The 12974-nt window shown below is 30.3% G+C and overlaps 1 protein-coding gene across 1 annotated transcript; it reads left to right on the top strand.

Moving 5' to 3' along the window:
* Positions 1-4257: 4257 nt before the first annotated feature.
* On the top strand, positions 4258-12937 carry LOC145580093 (beta-xylosidase/alpha-L-arabinofuranosidase 2-like). The gene is made up of 7 exons (XM_081637431.1): positions 4258-4783; positions 9343-9630; positions 10604-10773; positions 10859-10956; positions 11045-11395; positions 11569-11979; positions 12069-12937. The coding sequence occupies exons 1-7, from the start codon at positions 4331-4333 to the stop codon at positions 12638-12640; spliced, it is 2343 nt and encodes a 780-aa protein (XP_081493557.1). The 5' UTR covers positions 4258-4330; the 3' UTR covers positions 12641-12937.
* Positions 12938-12974: the final 37 nt, after the last annotated feature.

Here is a 12974-nt window from a genome sequence, read left to right as displayed (position 1 = left end):
AATTGCAACATTTTGATGTTATGCTACTCTACCACACAAAAATTTATATTATAGAAAATTAAATTTGGATCTCAATTTGGATCCTTTAGAGCTAAAATAACCTCTAAAACCTTAACCAAATATTTTTCGACACATAAATCAATGAAAAGTTAAATCGGGCTGCAATTTACAATTTATAAGAACTTTTTTGCTGCAATTTGCAATTTTTTTTAAATAGCTGCAATTTGCAAAATACAAACTTTAAATGGATGAAATTGGCAAATTTTTCGTGATGAATAGATAATTATCGCACAAAATTTCCACTATTTTCCAAATTTAGCCAAATGACAATCAATAATAGAAACATTACTCTTTTTATTTTTTCAGGGGCTACTATAATTTGTATTGTTTTTACCATAACGCCAAATTTGGGTTAATGGCATTAGAGTTCAATTATAAAAAGGTAATTGCCAGATAATTATGGGAGTAGGGTATCTAAATTTGATATGGTTTAACCATAGAAGTCAAATATAATTGAATTGTATGTTGTATTATAAAAAAATAAATAAATAAATAAATAAATAATAAATTAAAAATAAAAAAAACCAAGAAAGTCCTATGGTATTTATTTTCATGGAACCAATAAAGTATTATCTAGCTAATAGATGTTTATATTAAAAGCCATAAATAGCAAGTTGCTACTTGCTAACCTACAATTGAGTTAATAGCCAACAAGGCAACAACATTCTTTGACTATTGTTCTAATTGTATATATTAAACAAGGTAAGACCGCTCAAAAAGAATTCTTCCTTTTTATCACACAATAATTATATAAGTCTAGTTCTGTTCAATTTATTTTCACTTATTTCAGGTAGTAAGAGTTTAGATAAGAGAAGTATAGAAAAAATCCTGACAATGGTTACCCAAGTTAAAATTACGGACAACTAACTAAAATAAGTTTAATAAGGTCTAATAACTTTAGATGTTCCAAATAAGATAAGTGAGATTAGGCAAGTGAATGAATAGAAACAATTTTTTCATATGATCTTTTGTTTCACAATAGCTGACACAAGTCACACAATTAGATATTTTGCTCTATCTATTATTTAAATTTAATTATTTTCCTCTACTAAAAAATATACTACATTAATTTTAAAATAGTTATCATTTCACTATTTGACTTTTACAGTATACACTTGACTAACTTTAACTGTATTTATCTGTTATTATATTTAAGTAATATTACTTTATACTAGCTAGCTTCATTATTTTTGAATATTTAAGCTTTATGGTTGTCAGTGCACGTATTATAACATTAACATTTTAAATTATCTTCTGAAAAATTTTCTTTATGTAAAATTACGACTTATCACTTTAACAATTAAAAAAAATGAATAAACTAAATAATATATATTTAAATCAATATAACAATATATCCGACTCCCAGTCACTGTAAATAGTATTCTTCTAGCCCTTGAAATTTTTGTGGTTCATTGGATGTCCGTTTACTAAGTTGAGTAAAGTTTAAAAGGATACCATCTACGTATACTAAATGAAAAAAAAAAAAAAAAAAAAATTTGATTCCATCATATGAGTATTGGACAAGTTTTGGAGTTGACAACAAGTAACAAAGGTGGCAGAATAATGCTTTAAATCCACTTCATTTTCAATCTCTACCTAGGAAAATACATCATGGTAAATTTTGGCAATGTTCTAGAATTGTCTCCTTCAAAGATCTGTTTTCTTCAATCGTGTCGATTAGTAAATAAGTGGGAAGTTCATCAACAAATTCCTACCATTTTTATTTATTTATTTATTTTTCTGTTTTTAAGAAAATAGCTAGCTACCATTTTTTTTATAGGAAAAATAGCTAGCTACCATTTTGTTTATACTAGTATCTTTTTAAGGTTTGACAATGCTTAACTTTGACAATCACTTACACATTGTTTTTATGTTAATATAAAAAAAAATTAAAAAAAAATGGTTTTTTTAATATATTGAAAATTGTGTTGAAAAAATTAAAACTCAATATGATCTCATGTATTAATGTTATTTTACTTGTAAAATATCAAAGATGATTAAATGTAATTTTGTTTTTGTGTCAAAAGTCAATATTGTAAAACTATTACATTGTAGTATAGATTAGAGTAATAAGTACAAGTAGCTCTTTTGAGACCAATAATACTTCAAATTTTGTATAATAAAACTTAAAAAAATAGTTTTGATGTATGAAATCAAGGACATCTATCGTCATATACTCAGTACAAAACTATGTATATTACCAAAATTATTAATGTACGTATAAGGAAAGCATAAAAAATCATCCGTCCATAATTAATGTAATTAATTGATTTGTGCTTAAGATTTTACGTATATGATGCATCAATCACTTTTTAAAAACGAATAAGGTGCATAAGTTCAAGATACTATTCCCTCCTTTTATTGTTTAAGGTACTACTTCCTCCGTTTTTTTATACTTGCAATACTTTCCTAAAATGAAAATGTTACAATAGTTGCAACACACTATAATTGAAAAGTATTTTATGTCAAAAGTTGTACTATTATCCTTATTATAATCTCATGGCCCACTAAATTATACTTTTAACTATCTCTCTCCTCCATTTTAATTATTTTAAATCACATGAGACCCACTTTTCTTAAATACTGTGAAAAGGAATGTGTTACAAGTATTAAAAAACGAAGAAAGTATATGAATATCCTGATTCTGGTAAATGCCTTAAGGTCGTCAGATCACATAATAGACTATACTAGGATACAACATATAATGTAAATAGTTGGTTTGTTAGAAATCAACTAATCTAACTACTTGGCTGACACAAGTCATGCTTCTAAAATAAGGAATTGTTATGGATTTGATTGAATTTGGTGAGTTTAGATGACTAATTAAGTCAAATACACACTAAATCACATTATATACTAGTTTAAACACTTTTTTTTACGTAGTTTGACTTCTTCAGTTCTCCCCTCCCCCATCCCCCTACCTATAATAACGATAAAGATAGATCAATAACCCGAATCAAAACAATATTATAACTTGCATGCCCAATAAAATTTACCACGAAAATAGTACATTTAATGAAAGATATGTATCATATTAGTGAAAGTTTTCTATTCAAAAGACGGATATGTAGGTTTGAAGTAGTCATTCACTCATTCCTATTCAATGCTATATTTGTAACCACCGTACCACATGAAAATATCATTTCATCTTATTTCATTTTCCTTAGGTAGAGAGAATGATGGGTAAAATTCACTCACTTAAATGCTTCTACATAAAGAAATTAGTTGCTCCAAGAGAAGTCTAGTCAGTAACTATATTAGTTGCACAATACCCTCTCTCAAAATAGTTATTACACTAAATCTCTTTCTTTGTGATGGAAATTGGGATTCACACCAAATACTATATCAATTTCTTTAACTGCGATAGTTCAATTCGACGTTACATTCAATTACATGCTAATTTTGACACATCCTAGTAACAATAAATGTTAATTTGTGATATGTTGTTGGAATAATCGAATTGAACACATTCAATACTCGTTTTTACGTATACTCGTAGAAAATTAAAGATACAATAGTCTTAGGTATGCCTTGTGCATTTGGCAAATATGATAGTTAAATTGTAATGATTTAAAATACAAAGTTTTTTTGCTTCCATCAAACCTTCAAAATTTTCCCCAAATTAGACAATGTGAGACTAATTAACGAAAATCATCAAAATCTTCTACTTGTATTAATTTCACTATATAAGTAGAACGTAGGTCATGTCTTTGTAAGTCTTTGTGAAGATCAAAGTCTCTATGACATCTTAATAGATGAAGCAAAATTAAAATGTTATAATAAAGAACTATCCATACATTTTCATCTGGTTCAAGCATCAAAATCTTTTCACATATACATTGATATACATTGACAAATGTGACTCAAAAAATGGAAAAAAGTATATGCTTATACTATGTACATTTTTTCATAAAACAGTGAATCACTAATGAAGGTCATTCTCTTAATTTAATCAACTTTAAATACATAAACATCAATATATTCTTATTTTTTTTGATGCAAAACATCAATATATTCTTATGTTTTAAAGGATTTATTATTTTGGCCCCACCTTAAACATTACACTAATTCCTTAGTTCCTTACCTTATCCACCTAAAATAAAATAAATAAATAAATAACAAAACAAAACAAAACAAACAAAAATCTCTATAACAGCCAACTATTCTCTATAAATATAACCAACAAGCACCAATATAAGTCACAAGTCCATCCTAACCCACCCAATTATTTTTTTCCTACATACATTACATAATTCTTTAGGCCTTAAAAATGGCCTCCCTAAAAAACAGAACACAAAGTGGCTCTGTTTCCCCTGTTTTTCTCCCCTGTTTTTTTTACACCATTCTTTTCATCACATTGTATTCTTTGTCCCTCCCTACCAAAGCACTAGGGCAATCACCCCCTTTCGCCTGCGATACGGGCAATGCCTCATTATCGAGTTTTGGCTTTTGTGACATGTCTAAGACTCTAGAGGCTAGGGTGGCTGACTTGGTTGGCCGGTTAACGCTACCGGAGAAAATCGGTTACTTGATTAGTGGTGCAGCTAGTGTAAGTAGACTTGGCATACCTAAGTATGAATGGTGGTCTGAGGCTTTACATGGTGTCTCTTACACCGGTCCCGGAACTCGGTTCTCTAGTGTTGTTCCTGGTGCTACTAGTTTCCCTCAAGTTATTACAACTGCTGCATCTTTCAATACTTCACTCTTTGAAGCCATTGGAAAGGTACGTGTTTCTGTTCATGGTTACTACTGTTATTTGAACTTATAACATGACAACTAATTTAAGTAAAAGAGAATCTTGTTATGAGTATTATGTAGCACATTATATGACTTAACTTAATTATATGGTGATGTAAAATCATCTTTTTTGCCCCTCATATTTCCATAGAGGTTGTAGAAAAGACAGTTACGTGGTAAATATGAGGCTACTTTCTATAATATGAGATTAGATTTTGATATTTTTATATGGTATTTTACGTGACTTTTAATATGGTTGGAATTTTCTGTCATTTACGTATACACAACTATGTGAAAATAACGGGTGTGCACCTTTTGGTTGAAAAAAATGATACATTTATGATTTGCTCTATGACCAAATTATTATTCTTATATCTATATATATCATTATATATATAATGATGTACTCTCCGTGTTATAATAAGTGTTGAGATTGTCTTATACAAGATTTTACGTGATTAAAGTCGGTGAATATAAAACAAAATAATGCTATCTAGATACAAAATATAGGTGGCTTGAATTTCGTGCAAAAATTGTGTTTGCATAATTGCATCAATTTTTGTGTTAGATGAAAGAAAAAGACATTTTATCTCTCAATCTTTTGCATTGTAGTCGTTTTTAATAGCCTTAACTTTTTCTTAAAAAAAAAAAAACAAAAAACAAAACAAATTAGAAATACTATTTACAGTAAAATTACAACATAACAACAAAATCTACAATTTAAACATGTATCCTCATAAATCTCAATTGTGAATCCGTGAATATCACTATTACAAGCAACTTGAATTAATATTGGACAACACCTGTAGTTTTCTGTCTTTGTCTTAGCTATTTTCACTTTTAGTTTTTACTTTAAACAAATACTTTGATATTCAAACAAATACTTTAATATAAATAAACAAATAAGATTGCCTTACTAATAAATAAATCTCCTTTGGCAGAAAAGTAGATATAACTGTATGTAATCTGTGGTCCTCCATGTTGAAATAAGAGTACCACTCTACTAATTTTTTAAGTGATTTTGGTATTTGGAAAATTTTTTTGAATAGTAAAAATATTCCCTCTATTTTCAAATGTTAGACTCATTAGTGTATATTAATATTTCCAGAAAATATTTTTTTTTTCAAAAAAAAAAGTGAATAAATGTAAGAAATAAAATTTGCAAAGTAAAAAAGAGAGATGTGTTAAATAAAGGTACAGTAGTAGGTTTAAATTAAAATGATACATACAGTCATACAGATAGGGCTATTCATCGGTTTCAGACCGAACCAAATATCAAAAATTAGAATTTTAAGAAACAAAAACTGGATCGATTAAGCTATGACCAAATTCGGACCGGACCAAAAGAATTGGTCCAAAACCCGGACCGGTACGTTTCGGACCGATTTAAGACTTTTTTAAAAAAGAATTCCAATTTTTCAATAATTTAATGGAAAACTCGAAAAAAGTAAAGGAAAATCTACACTTATACGTTTTTTTTTTTTTTTTGGTATATTTAGTAAAAAAAAAACTCATAAATTTAAAGTTTTCTAAGCTTATTAAGGATAATCTTAACCATTATTTAAGGTTTATTTTTAATAAAAAAAATCGGTCCGGGCCAAGACCGGTTTTATAGGGTTTTGGACCGGACCGGACGGAAGATCAGAAAAATAAATTTCTAGACCCGAAAACCGGTGGTCCGGTCCATTTTTCGGTCCGGACCGATTTATGAACACCCCTACATACAGATGTAGATGTAGATACTAGGGCCTGTTTACTTCACCTTTATTAATATTCAGTAAAAATAATTTCAGTTTAATAAAATTAATTTCCGTTCAGTAAAATAAGTTTAGTTCAGCAAAAATAATTTTAGTTTAATAATTTCAATTCGATAAAAGTCAGTAAACTTAAAGAAGAAATATAATAGAAAATCAGTAAAAAATAAATAAATAAATAAATAAAATAATAATAATAATAATAATAATAATAATAATAATAATAATAATAATAATTTCAGTTCAGCAAAGATAAGATGAAGTGAACGGCGCCTAAATACTATAAAAGATCAACATGTAAAATAATAAAAGAGGAGGTTTTTAATGTAATGTGAGGTTTAAAATAAAATGATACATACGGATGGAGTAAGTGAAAAGGTGAAAATACTATAAGACAAGATTACAAGCAAAGTAATAAAAGGTGAGGTTTTTAATAGTGTGAGGTCAAATTTTATGAAACACCTCAAAATGAAAAACGCAATGAACTTTTAAAAATGGAGCAAGTATAAAATGTAAATAATGTTTTAATTTTTAAAAGTTGGATGGTAGAAGAGTTAAGAGTCGGTGGAAAAATGAGAAAGAATGATTTAGGTCATGCGTAGTAGTTAAGTATTATTGGTACACTGCTAGCAATCATAATGTAGGAAGATTTTCTAAGGATTCCTTGAAATTAAGCAAATGAACAAAATTATTTGTTGAGTTAACATGTGTATGCATTAGTACAACTAACTCGTACACAAAATTCCAACCTTAACTAATAATTTTATCAGTATAGCTTAGCTACTATTCTTTGCGTTTCGAAAAAAAAATACTTGTTATTAGTACTAAAGCGGTTTAAAATGAAACTACTACTTCATTGATTAATAATTTAATTTAGAGTACATAAAAGACAACCTATGAAGTTATATATGAGAATAATTAATGTACATTTAAAGGTCATGAACAAATTTTAATTACATGTATTATTGTCTTTTATAACTCTCTACTTTTAAATAACTTTTCTTATGCTTTCGATATACAGTTTCTTTCACACTTTACATAAAGTATTTTGAATATATGCTAATTATATGTTAATTACTAAATTTTCTTAGCATTTTTAAGATACTTCATATGAAGAATAGATGGTGTACTTCATCCATTTTTAGACTTCAGTTCACTCAACTATTAAGTAGTTTTCAATGCATATTTTTTTATCTTTAATATCTTCAAGTATGTATCAGTGAAATTTATAAAAATATCAAATTTTACGGAGTAAATATATAAATTGAGATGTATCCCATGCTAATATTTTATTCATGAATTTTGGCCAAAATTATTTTATTTTAGTAACTCAAATAGTGAGCCAAATTATTAGATTTGAAAGTAATTTTATTTTTGTAGCAAATACTGGTATGAGTATTTTTTTTATTTTTTGGTGAAAACTGGTATTAGTATTTATAAATTAATGTAATTCATCACCAAAAAAAAAAGAGAGAACTTTGCACTAATACATGTAAATTTAATAATATAATAAATGTGTAAAATAATGGTAATTGGTAAGCCGACACATTATTCCATTATCTGCCGAAGTACGTGTAAGACTTACTGAAATCTTGGTATCTAAGAAAGTAAAACTAATCATAGTTGTTCTTTTACTCTTTTAATCATGGACTTTGTTAATCCTCATTTCAAACACATTGTTATTTAACTTGTGCCATTCATTGAATTTGAATCTTTAAAGATTCTGATTTTTTGGCTTTGTCTTTGTCTCATTGTTTTGAACCCTCTAATTATTTTTATTGGAATCCTTTTTTAAATAATATCGACATTGTTAGTAATAAAAAAAAATAAATAAAAAAAGAGAGAGAGAGAGAGAGAAGAAATTTATCTATGAATGTAAGGTGTGCAACTCTATAACAATCTCTAATACTTTGTAGTAGTTTTGAAAATTATTGTAATATGTAATTTTAAACTACTTTTAAAAAAAATGATTACTATGATTAGTCAAAATTAAGTTAATTGAAATGACAAAGCTTTAATAAACCCCATATCCTTTTAATTCACAAGAATAAATACTTTATCAAAATAAGATAAGATGAGAATATCATGTCTTAGTCACTTAATGCTAAGCATTATCCATTGCTACCACTATCTTTTTTGAAAGATGGGTACATTGTATATAATTATATAAACATAATAATATATATATAGGAAATTAAAGTATTATCTATGTATGTGATATGGTTTTACATAATATGTGGCCATATCAATCACTTACAATATTTCAATTTTACGTGTATATCAGTTGTGTACGTAATAGTAGTTGACGATCAAAATATTTGTACTCGTACCACATTATTCACAAGTAATCCTATAATATTATTGAGCATATATTGTATCTTGTCAATTTACTTTTGTGAATAGACGAATATTCCTATTTAAACTTGTTATAGGAAAGTGGCAGGAAAGGAGACTGAATATGAATCAAAAACCCCATCCCTAAAGAGACGACGTATGTTCACGAGACAAAATATTTAGTTGATTACCAATTAACTACCACATACCACTTGATACTATGTTACCATTATAGACAATATGTTCTTTGTACTATCTTCCACCAATTATTTGACACCAAATGACCAAAAGGCTAAACTACACTAATAGTAGTACTAGTAGTATTAGTGTAGTACCATTATTCCATTTACTACCATAAAAAGATGAGTAACTTTAAAAGAAATGTTTCTTGACTTTAGTTTGAAAGAAAACGAAGGAAATACAAGTTGACATAAAAATCCAATAATGTATAATGCAGGTAGTATCAAGTGAAGCAAGGGCAATGTACAATGTAGGGTTAGCAGGATTGACATATTGGTCACCAAATGTGAACATTTTTAGGGACCCAAGATGGGGAAGAGGCCAAGAAACTCCAGGAGAGGACCCACTTCTTGCTAGTAAATATGGTTCTAATTATGTTAGAGGTTTACAACAATCTGATGATCCTGATCCTAACAAGCTTAAGGTTGCTGCTTGTTGTAAGCATTACACTGCCTATGATGTTGATAATTGGAAAGGTGTCGATCGCTATACCTTCAACGCAGTGGTAATTATTTATCTAACTTTTATCTTAATTACGTAGTTCAACTGCTATTTATAAAAGTTCTTCCTGTTTGGACAGTGATTGTCTTAAAATACGATGGGTTTTTTTAAACGAATAGTGTAATTTTTCATCTAACTTATGTCTTAATTACGTACTTTAGCTGCTGTCTGTAAATGTTCTTTCTGTTTGGATAGGGATTGTCTCTAAACAGAATGGATTTTTTTAAGACGATGGGAGGAACAATTTTCTTGCATTATTGTTATTTTTGGAAGTTCAACTATATTTTCTACTTTACTAGGTTGAATATTTAATGGGTTCAACTATATTTACTTTATTTATTAGGTTGAATATTGGAAATCATTTAAGTAATGTCTAAAAGACAACAATATTAATGCCCATAATTATTTTTATTTATTTTTTTTTTTTTTTGAAAGCATGTAAATGCATCTAAAACATGGAAAGGGAGGTTTTAATGCATGAGGAAAAAATGAGTATACAGTTTGAATATCTACTTCGTTTGACTCATATGGGATTAGATAATGCTAAATTTCAAAAGTCAAGAGTTATTACCATTATGTACAAAATTTAGTTACCATTAATTACTCCGTAGCAATTTTGTGAAGAAAAAATTTATGATTTGCCACATGATGCATGTTTTCTTGCAAATGCTCAAAATTGGATCTATTTACAAGCAATAAGGATTTTTAAATGACTATTCGTGTAGGAAAGCGATAAGTAAATAGCTAGAAAATAACTTGGTATTTTGTAATGAATTGATTCATGAAACATATCAGTCAAAAGAATCCAAGTCAAATTAACTGCATAACAGTCAGACAACTAATAAGCTGCGAAAGTCTATCACATCCCTACTCTCCCTGAGTAATACAAAAGGCAAATAAGTTTGGAGTAAAAGCTTAATCCTCAATCTATTCCATCCAATTAATTATTTGATTATACTAACATGGATTTCTCATAGGTGTCGCAACAAGATTTGGATGATACATTTCAACCTCCTTTTAAGAGTTGTGTTGTTGATGGGAATGTTGCAAGTGTTATGTGCTCCTACAACAAAGTTAATGGCAAGCCAACTTGTGCTGATCCAGACCTTCTTTCTGGAGTCATCAGAGGAGACTGGAAATTAAACGGGTAGCTTACTCATCTCTTAAACTCGAAAATTTTACATATGTAATTCGACATAGTCACGCTCAAACTTCGGCCATGGATTTTGCAGCTACATTGTTACAGATTGTGACTCAATAGATGTGTTGTTCAAATCTCAACACTACACCAAAACCCCAGAAGAAGCTGTGGCTCAGTCCATATTAGCAGGTGAAAATTTTTTGTTACCCGAAAGCTTTAATTTTGGTTATATGTGACGTGTAAGAAGCTTACCGACTAACCAAAAAACTCTGTACAGGGGTGAATCTTGATTGTGGATACTTCCTTTCCCAGCACACTCAGGGTGCAGTAGATAAAGGACTTATAAAGGAATCAGACATCGATAAAGCAATCTCATACAACTTTGCAACATTAATGAGGCTCGGCTTCTTCGATGGGAACCCTAGTAAGAAACCTTATGGAAATCTCGGTCCTAAAGATGTGTGCACCCTGGCAAACCAAGAGCTAGCTCTTGATGCTGCAAGACAAGGCATTGTGCTCCTACAGAACACTGCGAAAACTTTGCCATTTTCTGCAACCAACATCAAGTCAGTTGCTGTCATTGGACCTAATGCCAATGTTACTAAGACAATGATTGGGAACTATGAAGGTAATTCTGCACCACATCACAGTCACTATCTAGTTAATTGGAACATTTTCTAAGAAAAAATCAGTTCATTAGGGAAACTGGATATATTTTAGTCAATATTTATTTCAGATTGGATCGAATTTGGGTATGTCAATTTATTTAGACTTATGATCCTATTAATTTCCTTGTCATAGGTACTCCATGCAAGTACATAACCCCCCTGCAAGGCCTCGCTGCATATACTTCAACAACTTTCCAAGCCGGCTGCTCCAATGTAGCATGTGCCACAGCTCAAGTTGATGAAGCGAAACAGATTGCAGCAACCGCAGATGCTACCATTCTAGTTGTGGGTGCTGATCAATCCATTGAAGCAGAGAGTCGAGACAGAGTCGATATACTCCTTCCAGGGCAGCAACCTCTACTGATCTCAGAAGTAGCAAGGGTTTCCAAGGGACCTGTGATTCTGGTTATAATGTCTGGTGGTGGTATGGACGTTACCTTTGCCAAGAACGATGACAAAATCAAGAGCATATTGTGGGTAGGTTATCCTGGTGAAGCTGGTGGTGCTGCTATTGCTGATATCATTTTTGGTGCTTATAATCCATGTAAGTCTCCTCATTAGAATTCGAACAGTTACCAAAAACATGAACATTTAGAAAGAGATTTAGGCTTACTACAGAAATTGTCTCTGCAGGTGGAAGACTTCCCATGACATGGTATCCACAATCCTACACAGACAAAGTACTAATGACCAACATGAACATGAGACCAGACCCCGCAACAGGGTACCCTGGAAGAAGCTACAGATTCTACACAGGAGAAACTGTCTACAATTTTGGTGATGGCTTAAGTTACTCCGACTTCACCCACCACCTTGCTAAGGCACCCACAGAAGTCTCAATCCCCTTGCAAGAAGAACATGAATGCCGATCTTCAACCTGCAAGTCAGTCGATGCTGTTGGAGAGCATTGTCAGAACTTAGGATTTGATGTCCACCTGAAAGTCAGGAATAACGGGACTATGGGAGGAAGGCACACAGTTTTTCTCTTCTCATCCCCCCCATCTGTTCACAATTCCCCTCGGAAGCACCTGCTTGGGTTCGAGAAAGTGTTCTTGCATGGGAAGACAGAAAGACTGGTTGTGTTTAAGGTCGACGCCTGCAAACATCTGAGTGTGGTTGATGAGGTAGGCAACCGTAAGGTTGCTTTGGGAGTTCATCAACTCCACATTGGTGACTTGAAATACTCATTCAATGTCAGGATCTAATAAGCTAGCTTAGGTTTTCTCTACAAGTGAGAAACTGCTGGTGATTGTTTTAGAAAACAAAGGAAACAAGGAGAGTTGTTGAATAACAAAATAAAAAAAAAAAAAAAAACACAAAAAATAGAAAGAATACAGAAAGTAATCGAGAGTGCTTTGTACTTTGTAGGCCTAGGAGATTGGTTTTCAATTAAATTGGGGGAGTCGTAAGATTCCTCCCATTGATTCCATTATCAATGGTCAGTTCTACGTAAAGTCGAATGAGTTCTACATTGATATTATATGGTTTCAATTACTTGTCAATTTCTTCTTTAGCAAAAAATCTTTAGAAATATTTCGT

The sequence above is a fragment of the Chenopodium album genome, chromosome 14, assembly GCF_948465745.1.
Source record: "Chenopodium album chromosome 14, dcCheAlbu1.1, whole genome shotgun sequence".
Classification (NCBI taxonomy): Eukaryota; Viridiplantae; Streptophyta; class Magnoliopsida; order Caryophyllales; family Amaranthaceae; genus Chenopodium; species Chenopodium album.
This window is presented reverse-complemented; position numbering and strand designations above follow the sequence as displayed.